The following is a 15900-nucleotide window of genomic DNA, read 5'->3' as shown; positions in this document are numbered from 1 at the left end:
ATGCTGTTATCCACCCTGAGCCTGCTCATGGGGAGGGTGGAATACAAATACGATAAATAAAATAATAATAATAAATAAAATAAATACATGGTTTGATTTGATTTAATAGATTTTTAGCGCGTCCTCTCCACAAGCAGGCTCAGGGCAGTTTACAATCATAAATAAATTACAATAGATAAAACCAATAAAATGCATCTCAGTACAAATGTGATTTCAGCATTCCAGATGGGGCACCCTTCCCCCTTCCCCTGCCCACCATGCACAAGGGAAGAAAAGGGTGTAGGTGTAGGCTGGTGAAACTCTAACTCCTGAAGCATGGGGGGGCAGATGGGCAGAAATACAACCTGGTCCAAGGGTTATATTTTCACTGCTTTGGAAGGAGAAGGGTCTGATCATTGCAAATGCTGGAGCATAATACAGTTTGTTAATGTTGATGTGGTCCCCTCCACGCGCATATGATCCCAGGGTAATAATTACCCCTCTTTTAAAAAAAGGAATGGCGGCTCTAGTCTCATTGAATTCAGTAGGATTCACTTCTAAGCAACTGTGCATAAGATCGGGCTGTGAGCGTCTTCTCGCTTCTCCAGCCATCACTCACTAGATGGGTCTGTCTCCAAGGCCCTGATCAGTATTCGTTTCGAGTCCCACTGCCACAGGGGAAATGTGATTATATTAAAAGCAAATAGCTCCTTTAATTAAGTGATTGAGTCTTTTTTTAAAAAAAGGAAAGAAAGAAAAGAGCAAAGCCAGAAGTAATAGTGTTACAAAACTGGTCCGATGCAGATTAAATTTGCCAGATGTTGGCGACCCGAGGAGGGGGTCCAAAGGTCCCTCCCTAACAGGCAGGAATATTCATACATGCATGGAGATTGGAGTGCTAGGCACACTTACTAGAGAGCAAGCTACATCGAACATAGCAGGTCTTACTTTTGAGTAAAATGTGTAGAAAGCAGGCTGCACAGCTTGATTCCTAAGCACACTTATTCTGGAGTTGTCTTAGTGAATTTCAGGAATTTCACAACTCTGGGTTGAAAAATTCCTGGAGATTTTGGTGGTGGAACCTGAAGAGGGTGTGGTCGGGTGAGGGGAGGGACCTCAGCAGGGTATAATGCCATCGAATCCATCCTCAGAGTCTCTCTACATGACCTTGGCATGTGTTCGTCAAGTGTAGGGAGATACCATGTTAGGTGGGATTTGTAGTTTAAAAAGAGACAGCTGGTGGAGATCGCTCCTCAGAGAGTTCATCAATTTCATCTTCTCCTCCCTGAAGGGTTTGTCAGTTTCACCTCTCCTGTCTAAAACTGTGGGATTGCAACCAGAGGGCAGTGAGGAATGGAAATGGGCTGGAGCTGCCCTCCAGATCCTTGGACCTGGAGAGGTTACAATGGGCTGAAGTTTCTCTTCTAGCATTTCACAGCCCCTTCACACAGCTCCAGTATAGCAAAACCTTTGCTCTGCTGCAGGCTTTGTCTTTTTAAACTACCCTTCCCAGCTAACACTGCATCTCCCGACACGTGTCCTTCATGTGTCAGATGTCTCGTGTAGAAACTCTCAGAAGCAGCCGTTTTCTCCGGGGGAACTGCTCTGTAGTCTGGAGATCATTTCTAATTCTGGGAGATCTCCAGACCCCACCTGGAGCTTGGTGACCCTAACTACATGGGATTTATTTCCGTGAATGCATTTAAACCAGGAATAAGGGAATGGGAGTAAACTTGCAGGAGCAAACTGGATATGACTGGTGTTTTTTAGAGGAGCTTTGGAGAAGGGAAACTTGAATCAGGGCCTTAGCTCTGGAGGAGAAATTGTGTTTATGGTGGATGAGCTGAGAACTTCGACACACAATTTATCACCATGCAAACTTAGCTTGAACAAACTGACACAATTACCCAGGAGGTGAGCTGAGCTTCCGACTGGGTTGCTTAGATGGATGTTGTCAAAATTTGTGTCAAGCACCATGCTGTAGCTATTTGCGCTTCAGGGCCAGGTCAGGTTTGGTAGTAGGTTAAAAAAAACCCAAAGTTGACTAAATCTTCTTAATTACTAGAGCAGAAGCAAAGATCCTCTGGGCTTGGTCACTCAAGTGACCTACTTGTCGTTGCAGAATTGCTTGTGGTTCATCTCTTCTTTCTGCCTGCATGGATAACTGTGTCCTTTAATGCTGGACACCCTGTATTGCCTGTTTTTTCTAACCTGCAAAGTCAGGGGCATCTATTTTGTGAAGAGGTCGAAAGAACCGATCATGCGATTATTTACATTCACGGGCAGACACTGAGGGTATATAGAGACAGCTATGTAGCAAGTCTCTCAACCCCATCTCCTATTTTTAATGTGTCTTTTAATGAGTGGAGGTGGCAGCAGCAGACTGGAAGAGTGTTAGCAGCTGCAAGGAAAGCAAACCAGTCCTAGAAACGAATACATCCAAATTAATTCAGCCACACCTGAACAGCTTGGTAAGTTGGTGAGTTGTGGTGGGTGATCGAGCATAACTAATTTGCAGTGATAGGAAGGGTCTGGCTCTGCAGTCAGTGATGGCTTATTCACACATGTAAGCCATCTTTGGATAGAATCATAGGGTTGGAAGGGACCTCCAGGGTCATCTAGTCCAACCCCCTGCACAATGCAGGAAAGTCACAACTCATAGAATCATAGAGTTGGAAGGGGCCATACAGACCATCTAGTCCAACCCCCTGCCCAGTGCAGGATGAGCCTAAAGCATCCCTGAGAAATATTCATCCAGCCTCTTCTTGAAAACTGCTAGGGAAGGGGAGCTCACCACTGCCCTAGGCAGCTGATTCCACTTTTGAACTACTCTGACCGTGAAAAAGTTCTTCCTAATATCCAGCCAGTACCTTTCTGCATGTAATTTGAGCCCATTGCTTTGGGTCCTACCCTCTGCTGCCAACTGGAACAGCTCCCTGCCCTCCTCCAAATGACAGCCTTTCAAATATTTAAAGAGAGCAATCATGTCCCCCCTCAATCTCCTCTTCTCCAAACTAAACATTCCCAAGGCCCTCAGCCTTTCCTCGTAGGGCTCAGTCTCCAGACCCCTGATCATCCTCATCAGTCTCCTCTGCACCCTCTCGATTTTGTCCACATCCTTTTTGAAGTGAGGCCTCCAGAACTGCACAAAGTACTCCAGGTGCGGCCTGACCAAGGCAGTATAGAGGGACTATGACCTCCTGCGATTTCGACGCTGTGGACCCTTTGATACTACCTTCACCCAGTGACCCCTGCTCCATGCCCAGAAGATGGCAAAACACCATCAGTTTCCCTAGCCAAAGTGGCCTGGGGAAAATTGCTACCTGACCCCAAGGTAGTGATCAGCCTTACCCCGGGCATGTAAGTAGGGGTCACAAGAACTAAGCCCTGATGTAACCCTTCTTGCCTTCCCTCTCATGATCTGCCCAGGTTCACAGAATCAGCATTGCTGTCAGATGACCATCTCGCCTCTGCTTAAAAACCTCCAAAGAAGGGGAGCCCACCACCTCCCAAGGAAGCCTGTTCCACTGAGAGACCGCTCTAACAGTCATTAAGTAGATGTTACATTCATTAAGTAGACTACATGCATTTGGGAACCAGCCCTTAAAGACAATCCTTTTAATATGAGGGAGGATTGGGTGTGTGAGAGCTCTGGCCTTGCTTGCAGGGATCGGACTAGGTGGCCTTTTGTTTGGCGGCGCTTCTTCTGTGATTCCATTTTTCCTTCATTTCAGATGTATGCAATGTCAGAAATGCTAAGTAACTATGCAGAGGATTGATCAAGATGGGTAGCCGTATTTTTCTGTAGCAGTGGAAAAGAGCAAGAGTCCAGCAGCACCTATAAGACTAACAAAGTTAGTGGTAGGGTATGAAGTGAGCTGTGGCTCACGAAAGCTCATACCCTACCACTAATTTTGTTACTTATATGCTACTAGACTCTCGCTCTTTTCCACTATGCAGAAGATTGGCATCTTAGTTATCAGGGTACTAATTTATTGTCTTAAACTCTTCGCTCAGCCTTTGTGACTTTCCAGCCCATTACAAGAAACCAGGGCTTGTTTTGGGAAGTGATTTGTAAGCATCACAAAGACGGGAATTTGCCAGATAACTTATGCACCATAAATAATTCCAAGAGCCATTAACAGTAACATACTTCGTTTGGAACTTAGGGCTGTCTTGATAGGACATGATTTCCTGGCCTCCGAGATAAAAACATTGCCTCCTGATCATAATTAATGTGGAAAGTCAGTGTGATTGATGATTTTACACAGCAGCCTTCCTGCAAAGTGTCAAGTTGGAGAGAATGACAGAATGGAAGAAGGAATGTGTGGGTAACCATGGGGGTTAATTCTTGCCATGCTGCTAAAAATGGAAGAGCTGGATAAATTGCCAAGGCTGTATCGAGTCATTTTTAGCCCAGAAATGTTGACCTTGCCAGGATTATACAACATTTGGAGTGATTTCTGGCTAAGCCATCTCATACTTAACTGGCAAGAGCAGTCTGAGATAGAAAAAAAACAAAAACGAGGGAATGCTTTGACAGTATGCTAGGGCTGTCCACTATCAGAGGCAGTAAACCTCTGAATACCCCGACTTGGATAGCCCCGCTGAGCCTGATCTCGTCAGATCTCAGAAGCTAAGCAGGGTTGGCCTTGGTTAGTAATTGGATGGGAGACCTCCAACGAAGACCAGGGTAGCAGAGGCAGGCAATGGCAAACCACCTCTGATAGTCTCATGCCATGAAAACCCCACCAGGGGTTGCCATAAGTCAACAATGACTTGAGGGCACTCTCCCCCACCAATCCTCTGAATACCTAAGCCAGGAGGCCACATAAGGGGTAGGCCTTGACTCTTTAGACTATCCAGTTGGCCACAGTGTCAGACCGAATGCCAGACTAGATGGACCGCTGGAAGCATTTCTCTTATGCTCTTATGTCCTTCTCTTATGCTTCCTGAAGCCTCACCCTCTGAATTTCTCTTCAGATTTTGAAATTATAAACAGGATCCATGACATGGTAATCTTGACTACTGTAATGCACTGTACATAGGTTTCCCCTCTAAATTAACTCGGAGCAGTTGGTGCAGAATGCTGCAGCTCAGCTTTTGTCGAGAGCTAGGAGGAGCATGAATATTACTCCCATTCTTCAGTCACTCCATTGGCTACCTATCTGTTACCAGGCTCAGTTCAAGATATTGCATATTGGATCGAGGAGATCTAGGTTTGAATCCTCAATTTGCCATGGAAGCTAGCTGGTTGACCTTGAGCTAGTCACATGCCTTTATTTATTCATTTTTATTTTCTTAAATTTATAGTCCGCCTTCCCCAAAAAGGTGGGCTCAGGGCAGATCACAACAACTTAAAACACACTACACAATTTATCAGCAGTAACCATTAAAAATATAAATAATGCATATCATTCATTTAAAAACATATATTACCACTATATAAATACAGCTATAACAATAGAGAACATAGCAGCACGTTATACATTCACCTATCACCATCCATACAGCAGTTTACAGCAACTATATAAAAGATGGGAGGTGTCATTGGGTGGGAGGGCACAAAATCTCACCCCCCCACACACTAGGGGGGGCACCACCCAGCATCACCTGTATGCGTGGCGGAACAGCTCCGTCTTGCAGGCCCGGCGAAATGCAAGCAAATCTTGCTGGGCCCTTGTCTCGCAAGACAGAGCGTTCCACCAGGTTGGGGCCAGGGCCGAAAACGCCCTGGCCCTGGTCGATGCTAGACAGGCCTCCCTAGGGCCAGGGATCTTTAATAGATGTTTGTCACTCGCGCGAAGGGTTCTCTGGGGCTCATATGGGGAGAGGTGGTCCCGCAGGTACGACGGTCCCAGTCCACTTAGGGCTTTATAGGTTAGTACCAAAACCTTGAACCTGATTTGGTACTCTACCAGTAACCAATGCAGCTGGTGTAGTACCGGTGTTATATGTTCCCATATTGGTATTCTGGTAATAACTCGCGCTGCTGCATTCTGTACCAGTTGTAACCGCCGGATCAGGCTCAAGGGAAGCCCAGCATAGAGTGTGTTACAGTAGTCCAATCTAGAGGTGACTGTTGCTTGGACCACTTTAGCCTAACCTACCTCACAAGGTTATTGTGAATATGCAGTGGAGAAGAAAAGACTGTTGTAAGTTGCTTTGTGTCCCCGGGGAGAAATGTGGGGCATATATGAATTAATGAATCAATTAATTAATTAATCTTAATACACACCCAATCCCCTCAGGGCCAAGCTACACATGACGAATGACCCTTGAACGGCAAGTGGATTGAGTGGAGGGCAAGTGAACAGGGAGAAATACACTTTCTGTTCAAGTGTCATTCGTCACGTGTAGCTTGGCCCTGAGTCTTGCATTTCTGCAGGGTTGTATTAATGCAAATGTGCGCATTGATAAATTGGGGGTTCCTCCTTGGGGGAAGCAACTGAAGGGTTTCTAAGGAAGCCCCCAGACTGTTTTTAGAGGACCAGGAAAACGTCTCATCTGGGGGATGGATGCTATTGCCGCTGCTGCAGATCGTTTCTGTGTTGTCACTGGATTCCGCCTGAAGCAAAAAATGAAGATTTCTCCTGCAAGAAAACATTTGAGGAATTTTGAGGAAAGCCACAAAGGGATTGAATAAGACCAGAGACACTTCTCTGGGAAGGGAAGAGATGCATACCCCTCGTTAAACCCACAGAATGACAAACAAAATTGTCTGTCAACCCATGATTTTGTATGCATGACTGACAACAACGTAAGAAAGGTTTGCATTCCCTTAAGAGCAATGAAGGACAGCTGGGGGAACATTTAACTGACAGGCCGTCCCTAGGTAGAACTCTACCTCTGAGCATTTCTTTTAGAACTCTTGACATTTTGATGAGTGGAACTTTTAAAGATGTTTAGTAGTCGCTTGACTTTTTCTGACATGTTCAACAAGAAGTTCGCCAGTGTTGGAGTGGGAGGGGAGAGCGAACATTTCAACGGCATTATAAATCAATAGGGACGGATCCCCAGTTTTTGCAAAGGCTGTTGACTTTACTAATACTCTCACTCCAGTTCAAACCGATCAGCATTCAAAGTTATCCTATTTTTTGCCACCATCAGATTTGGTGACATTTTCTTTGTATTTCATCAGATGTAGTTCCACTCCGAGGGGTGGATGCAGACTAAATATCCCTGCGGTAGGATGGGATTTTTTTCTTCCTCCCTCCTCACATGAAGGCCCACTGATCTCTATGAAATGCAGCTTCTGAGTAGGCTTGCCAACTTCCAGGCGGGGCCTGGAGTTCTCCTAGAATTACAACTGCTCTCCAGATTATAGAGATCAGTTCTAATCTCTATGATATACCAAAGATTCTTGATGAAACTCTTCCCCAAATTTCCCTCCACAGACACTGCCCCCAAATCTCCAGGATTTTGGCAACCTTACTCTTGAGGAATGATGTGTGTGTATGAGGGGGAAGTCTAAAATAATAATAATATTAACAACAACAACAACAACAACAACATTCAATTAATATGCTGCCCTTCAGGACAACTTCATGCCCACTCAGAGCGGTTTACAAAATGTGTTATTATTATTATCCTCACAATCACCCTGTGAGGTGGGTGGGGCTGAGAGAGCTCTGAAAGAGCCGTGACTAACCCAAGGCCACCCAGTTGGCTTCAAGTAGAGGAGTGGGGAATCAAACCCGGCTCTCCAGATTAGAGTTCCGTCGCTCTTAACCACTACAGCAAACTGACTTTCTACAATAGAAAGGGGGAATTGACAGAAATTGTACCTCCCCTTAGCAAGAAATTTAGTTTGGATCCAACCCTTAGTTCTCTGAGTGAAGTTTAAAATTCTTCATAATCTGGGACCCAAATACCTCTTTCCCCTTCACAGGAGCTCCTTCTTGCTATCCCCATGCTTCTGAACAGTGTTCCCCACTCTGTGGAATAGTCACTCGCAGAGTATAAGGAAAGTTCCCACTTTCATTCCAGAGTAGCTGCAAGAAGAACTTTTCAGAAGCATGCTTGGTGGTCACCAATTTCCAGGTGTGTCCTGAAGTTCTTCTGGAATTAGAGCTGATATCCAGACAGCAGAGATCAATTCCCCTGAGGGAGATGGTAAAATTGGAGAGGGAACTCTATAGAATCAAATCCCCAATGAGCCCCCTCCCCTTCCAAAACTCCACCCTCCCCAAGCTCCACCCCCAAATCTTGAGGAATTTCCCATATCAGATTTGGCATGGCAAAGCTATGCATAGCGTGACAACCATGCATGGCATGAGATTGGTTGGCTTGCCGGATCTAGAATTTAATTGGCATCACCATTCTTTTCTCAGGCAAACTTTTGTATAGAATACATTGTTTTATCTCTTTTATGTATTTATTTATTTGAATTAAGTATATCCTGCGTTTCTCTGAATCAAGGAGGGAAGGCGACATGGTATAGTCCTATCTCATCAGATCTCAGAAGCTAAGCAGGGTTTACTCTGGTCAGAACATGCATGAGAAACCATCAGAGAAGTCTGGGGTTGCTCTGCAGAGGCAGGCAATGGCAAACCATCTTTCTCCTCACTTTCCTTGAAAGCCCCTTGCTGGGTTCGCCATAAGTCAGTTGCGACCTGAGGGCACATGCATACATACGTTTCTCCCGATCAATGGGACTTAAAGTGGCGTCCATCATTTAAGCCTACTCAAACTTCCCCTTACAGAAATATGATGCAAATGAAAAGAAGCAGGTGAGATATTACACCATCACTGTCTTCCATTTATGAGCCACCACAAGTGGAAAAACTCTGCTTTACAGAGACACCCAAAGCTTTGCAAAGTTGGGGTCTTTCTTGCAACCTCAGGAAGCCCAGTCTGAGCACAATCCTGAAACAGTGGAGGACCACCAACTAATCCTTGGCCTGATGCTCAGAGCTGTCTTCTGGGAGCACATGGGTGGAGGTGGTTTTGTGGCGATGAGAGGTCCAGGTTATGGCAGGCTTTAAATGTGAATATGCAGTTCCTTGAAATGAACATTCCATGGTTCCCAACTGGCTTGGGAAATAATTCAATAAACAGTGGCTTGGGCTACGTAGGAATTGGGCAATCAAACCTGCTGAAGGGCACATAACTCACCTAATGACCACAGTTCTTTGAAGCAGCATACATATTTAGTGCCTTGATCTGGATAGCCCAGGTGTGCCTCAGATCTCAGAAGCTAAGCAGGGTGGGCCTTGGTGAGTAATTGGATGGGAGACCTCCAATGAAGACAAGGGTTGCAGAGGCAGGCAATGGCAAACCACCTCTGTAAGTCTCCTGCCATGAAAACCCCACCTGGTGGGGGGGGGACCATTAGTCAGCTATGACTTGACAGCACTTTTCACCACACATATTGAGTAGCTTTCATTACTGGGGATGCCAGAGGTTTAATGAGGTGGTAATTGGGCTGTCATCTCCAGGTTGGAAAATTCCTGAAGATTTGGGGATGGAGTCCAGGGAGGTTATGGCTTGGGGTAGGGTCCTCAGCAGGGTATAATGCCAAAGAGTACACCCTCCAAAGCAGCCATTTTTCCAGGAGAATCGATCTCTGTAGACAGGAGATGATTTGTAATTCCTAGAAATGGTCCTCTGATTATGATAAAAAAATCTACACGAGTTATTCAGATAAAAAACAATACCGTCGGGAACAAGTTTCTTTGTGTTTGGCATGTTCTTGAGAAAGAACAGTCGAAACAAGTGAAAATGCCAGTTTTCTCGTTGGGTAGAGCTACTTAACATCTCATTCACCGTCTTCTGTTTGGAAGGAAACAATTTTGGACATTAATGGAACTGTTTGTGGCGTATACCCACCTCCATCTGTATATTTAATTGTCAGTTTGCACTTTAAACTTCTTCACTTTACGGAGGTTCGACTTGTTATTTATAAACATTGTTTTTGAAAAATTTCCTTTTTAAAATGGCTAAATTTGGATAGTAAGTTGGCTTGCAGTGGGGGGTTTCCCCTGTATAATTGTTTCTGCACCTGGAGGTGGGCAACCTTAGGTAATAACCCTCGATCCCCTGCCCCCACCAGGGGTCTGGCAGCCCTAATACTGCTGTTGAGGAGAAAGAATGGGGGGAGGCTCTGATCTCCATGCCCCTCCGGTAGGTCTTCCGGGGACATCCGGTTGACCACTCTAATGCTGTACTAAGGTAGGCCATAGATCTGATCTGGCACAGCTGCTCTTAAGACCCTCTGCATGCTCATCTTCTGCTCTACCGCTGAGCTGTGACCCAACCCAAATGCCAAATGGGCAAGCAGTGGTTGAAGACCCTCACTCATCTCCCTCTGCTATACACAGGGGTCATTTCGTAGAAAAAGAGCTAGAGGAACTCATTAGCATGATTCATTAGCATATACCATGCCATTCGCCAGAAGTGTGTCATTAGCATAACTGATTTGCATATGCTACACCCCCTGACATTACCTATCCTGGCTGTTTTGGGCCCAATCCTGGCCATTCAGGGCTGAAATTGGACCCAAAATGGCAAAAAGGGGCTGAAAATGCCTGAAAAGGGGCCCAAAATGGTCAGAATCGGGCCGCTGCTGAGCAGGAGAGTGATCCACCACCCATCAGAGGCCCAATCCGGGCCGTTTTGGCCCCAATCCAGGCCAAAACGGGCCTAAAATGGCCAAGAGTCAGGTGGGCGGGGCCACCTGACATGTGACCTCTTTGGGGAACTGCCGAAACTGCATTCCTGCACTTTCCCCCTCAAAATGAGCCCTGGCTATACATGACTCTATTTCTGGCAAGTGCTCTTTCTTCTCTCTTTTTTCTCTCCCTGCAGGTGAAGGAGGACTGGAAATACGTTGCCATGGTCATCGACAGAATCTTTCTCTGGATGTTCATCATCGTTTGCTTGCTGGGTACTGTAGGACTCTTCCTCCCTCCGTGGCTCGCAGGGATGATTTAAGAACAAAACCAACTCTGCCGAGGAATCAATTGCATCCCATTTGATAGATTTCAGTCCACCTGGAAGGGGCAATGCGGAAAGCTGGAGACAGTCTCCATGAATAATTTACTGTAATGGCCCCGCATGAATCATTCCCGGAAGCTCTGGGAATGCCTTCCAAGGTTGCATCACCTGCCTAAGCCATCCTCATCTTCTATATCTCTTTGGGGGAGGGAGGGAAGGGGGGCTGGTTAATTAAAGTTTATCCATAGCATGACGGCATTTGTTGTCATATATACTCCGAAGACCACAACAGCATTCCCTTCAAGCAAGTGCCAAATAGGCACATTATAGTAGACTCGGTTCCTGGAAAGCCAGCAGGGAAGTTAAACAATGGCTTGGTGCTGAACCAAAGCCCAAGAAGGGAATGGCTCCTGATGGTGTAGATTTGGACAACAGGTAAGGCACAGTAAAGGTTGAGATGACTGGGTTATTTGTTGGCAGAAATGAAAAATAACAGGGACAATGATCAGAAATCCAAAGCTAGTTTTCTTGATCCTTAGAAGCTTGCTTCAAACTTAGAGCAAAATGCAGAGGGGGAAAAAACATGGTTTGCTGGCTGATGGACCGCATATGTGGACTGGCTAATCTGAAACCCATGATCAGAAAAATCAAATGCTATGGCTTTTACAGGGTTGTAGGAGAAGTAATGGCTGCACCTGTATGCAGAAGAAAAGAAGAACCAGGTGCAAGGTGAAAAAACTTTATTCAAGTTTTGTAGATCCCAATGCGTTTCACTTAAAAGCTTTGTCAGGGGATCTGTTATGACGTATAAACATGATTTACCAAATTAGAACAGCTAGTAGAATTGTAAACATTAAAATCTAATACATAAACATCCATCTGAGCATATTACAGGTCCGTTTCCACACGGCTTACCTTTTGCCGGGATGCAGCATGAGCTTGCGCGAAATCGTGCGATAACAGCGTCTTCCTGGTGCGATTTCACGCGCGAAGACACTGTATCCCGACAAAAGAAATGGCCCAGGTTTATCCTCAACCTGGAAACGGCCCAGGTTTATCCTCAAGAATTTCATGAATAACAACCAAAATTACAACAGTTTTCTATTTCCAGGGTGGAAGAAGCACACAAATATATTTAAAGGCAGAATCTAAAATAAAGCGCTAAGAGTAAGCATGATGACATTTCTTTCGTAACATCCCAAATGACAGCAACTTTCAAATTCAAGAATGGAAGGAACACAGAATGAAAAGACTGCAAAAACATTTACATTTATAACTCAAAATAGAATGCTAAGAGCCACACGTTCTGAGGAGTGAAACCCACGATCAGAAAAAAACAAACACTATGGCTTTTATGGGACTGTACCATTTCTGGCATCAGGTGGTATGTTTACGGGGGAGTAATTCTTCCACCTGCAGCTAGAAGTGGCACAGCATACCAAAAAAATGCACTGCACAATTTTTCTGGTTGGGTAGTTCAGCTTTACAGCTCAGAGACAAAGGGAGATCTCCTGCAGGAGAAAGAAAGCCAGTAGGGGCATGACTAGTCATGATGCTCTCCCTGGTTATTTGCCGACACACATCCTTGGCACCATTTCAGTTCAGAAAAGTGGCACGGGGAGGTGGGAGGCAGGAGCCCCTCCTCCCCCTGTGCAGCAGTGGTCCTGACCAGAAGTGGATCCCTGCAGCGCTCTTTACTGGCTTTCACGGCTCAACAAAATGCAGGTGCATCCCTAGGGGGAACCTGGAGACAGCACCATGTCTAGTTGGGCCCTTAGAGGACCAGTGGTGAGATGCAGGCCCATATATGGTCAGGGCTTCCATTTCTGGCTGTCTTTCAAGTTCAAATGGCACTTGCCCTGGTTGTGATGATAATGGTAGAGACCCACATTTTTCAGGGGCTGGCTGTTCTTTTGGGTTTCAGTTTGAGTGGGAATAGTATCCCATTCCTACACTTATATAATGATTAGCTCTAGAGATGGACACGAACCAAAATACGAACCGAACCAGGTCGGTTCATGGTTCACGAACCAGCGGTTTGTCAGAGCCCATTTCTGACAAACCGCAATGAACTTTAGGCCGGTTCATTTGGTTCACATTTTGGTTCATCACTACAGGTAGCCTGGAGCTGATCAATCAGTTTCCTAGGCAACAGGGGGCATGGGCTTTCTGTAGACCTTCTGCTGTCCCGGAAGTGATATTTTCATGAATCAAATGAACCGGTTCGCGAACCGGGCAAGTTCATGAAAGTTCATGGCTTGTGGTTCGTGAAATGTGATGAACCGCACGGTTCAGCATTTTCCTGGTTTGTGCCCATCTCTAATTAGCTCCCTTTGGCAAATCCAGAAGGACTCTGATGTCTTTTACTGGCTGAGGATGTAGAAACAGTAATATGCTCTGGAGATGCACCGATCTCTTCTTCACAAAGGAATGGCCAGAGAAGAACTCTGTACGGCACAGAAAGTCAGCCCCCACCCCCGCCAACACATTGGATTCAATAAAAGGTATTGTGTATGCTGTTTGAGACAGAACATGCCATGCCCAGTTTTTGCGTGTTTCTAAAGTTTAAAGGCATCCTTTTACGTAATCTATTCCAGTTGTACAATTCACATTTCCTAGGTGCAGAAAATGGGTATATTTACTGCACCCTAAATTGAGTCCAGTACTGAAGGGTGGGTTTTGTATTGGCATCCCTTTAGTTAGGAAGATTCTATTTTAAATCATGGGTCAGGCCATATTGGATAAATGAATTTGGCAGAAAGAATAGGTGCAGCCACATAAGATGTCACTACAGGTTAATACATGGGAGTGGTTTCATCAATGGCAAATGTTTCATCGATTATAGAGCAAAACACTATCGTTTGTGGTCTGGTCCTCATTGGGTAGAGCAACTTCTGGAACTCACCCTTCCAATTCAAATCAAGCTTGGTTCTGGCTAGTTCAATCTTTTTAAGGACATGGGCTGAGGTTATATCTTGAATTTTTCAAATGAAAGCCAGGTAGAAAAAGTTTCAGGCAGGGAGCCATGTTGGTCTGTAGTACAAGATTCCAGTCCAATAATGTCTTTAGATCAACCAGATTTCCAGGGTATGAGATTTCAAGAGACACATCTCCCTAGCTTATACCCTGAAAATCTGGTGGGTCTTTAAGGTGCTACTGGACCTGAATCCAGATTGGAAAAAAGACTTTTTGGAGCAGAAGAAACTAGAGATCCCAAGGGTGGTTCTTCCAGGTTTTTATTCCATGTGACCCTGGGCCAAATCTCTCTTGCTTAAGAGAAACAATAGATGAAGCTTCAGGAACAGACTTGAAATAAAAGATTTCTGAGTAACCATGGCCTCATGTGTCATTCTTTTTGTTACCTTACTTGAATGTAAAGAAGATGGCCAGTGTGAACACACAATAATGGGGTTTCCAGCATGGGGAATTTGAAGGGAAAGAGAACTGGGAGGAAAAGGGATATTTAGTACAGCTGGGATGTAGGAGAAGAGTATTGGTTTATCTGTTGCACTGCGTTTGATTGATGTCTCATGCTTTGGCTACAACTGAAACACTCTTAAAAACTGCTTTAGGAGAACAAATTACTGGCAAGTGTGAGAACCACCTTTTTGTCCTTCAAATTTAGAAACTTTCATAGAAAAAAAGTCTTTAAGGATCTAAAGAGATTATCCATTTTCAGCGAGCATTTTATTTTGGTTCTGCAAAATTGGTTGGGCTGTCCCATCCCTTTCCCCAAATGACTAGTAGTTTCACAGGTTGGATTAAGTGTCCAAATGAAAGCGTTCATTTCTCCCTCTGCATTGCACGGTGGCCAATTGGAACAACTTACCAGAATTGTCTCCATGTTGGAATGAATGGAAGTTGCATTCTAGCTCTTTAGCCATTTGGGAAATGGACTCAGTAATACTGGCCTCCATACAGGGCCAGTTCTAGGGCTGGGGGCTGGGTTGAGAGTGCCTCAGCCTCCTCATGCTTCTCTTCCCATCTCCAGTTGTGTGTGCCCCCTGTGTATCTTTCTCCCACTCACAAGCTTTCCCATCACCCATGCTCAGTTGCCTGTACCACATGACAACTGTTCCTCAACAACTCTACACAGTTCTTTCAGCCCACAGTGTTGCTTCCATGGCAACCACTATGCCCAGCTCACATGCCCTTCCCCAGTGACACTGGACAATTGGGAGCATGAGTGTCAACGTGCTTCAAGTAAACAGATAGAGATAGACATGCAGACAGATGGTAGAGGAGCTGCGTGGGAAGGAGTCAGCATCAGTGAGCCCCACTGGAAACTCTGGACCCTGGCAGCTGCCCCACCTCCAGCTATGTTGATGCTAGCCCTGCCTCGATATGCCCACTTTGATAATTCAATGAGAACTAGTTGGGCAGAAGATCAACCTTCCCTAACACATTCTAACAATGAACAACAATCCATCTCTTTGCTTTGGCCAGCTTGTTCAGTGCTGAAGGAAAAGAACGGTAACTTACAAGGAACCTGAAAAACTCTACAAGCGAGATGCAGTCGAGCCTTAAATGCAAACACGTCTATAAATGCCATACATGGATTGCATAGGAGACAAGCTTAATTCCACATTCCATCACAGAGTGGAAGCTCAAATGAAGACTTCTTAAACCCAGAGAAGGATGCGGGGTTACAAACGTCCAGGTTGGACCTGCATTCTTCTGGAGTTACAACTGGACTCCAGACTACAGAGGTCAGTACCCCAGGAGAAAATAGTAAAGAGTCTAGTAGCACCTTCATTGTAGCATATGCTTCCTTACGAGAACCACAGCTCTCTTCGTCAGATGTATCTGATAAAGAGAGCTGTGGCTCTTGAAAGCTTATGCTACAATAAAGTTGGTTAGTCTTAAAGGGACTTCTGGACTCTTTACTATTTTGCAACTACGGACTAACACAACTCCTCTGGATCTATGCCCCTGCAGAAACTGGCAGCTTGGGAAGGGGGTCTCTGTGGCATCAAATCCCTG

General features: G+C 45.2%; 1 protein-coding gene across 1 annotated transcript in view; it reads left to right on the top strand.

Annotated features, from left to right (window-relative positions):
• CHRNA4 (cholinergic receptor nicotinic alpha 4 subunit) overlaps positions 1 to 11046 on the top strand; it is a 106010-nt gene extending 94964 nt beyond the window's left edge. The window contains exon 6 of the mRNA XM_054980192.1: positions 10789 to 11046. Coding sequence (XP_054836167.1) covers positions 10789 to 10914 — 126 coding nt within the window. The 3' untranslated portion in view covers positions 10915 to 11046. The remainder of the gene's footprint in view (positions 1 to 10788) is intronic.
• The last annotated feature ends 4854 nt before the right edge of the window (positions 11047 to 15900 follow it).

This window comes from Eublepharis macularius, chromosome 5, assembly GCF_028583425.1.
Source record: "Eublepharis macularius isolate TG4126 chromosome 5, MPM_Emac_v1.0, whole genome shotgun sequence".
In the NCBI taxonomy this organism is placed as follows: domain Eukaryota; kingdom Metazoa; phylum Chordata; class Lepidosauria; order Squamata; family Eublepharidae; genus Eublepharis; species Eublepharis macularius.
The sequence above is the reverse complement of the archived record's forward strand: the minus strand, read 5'-3'. Positions and strand labels throughout refer to the sequence as shown.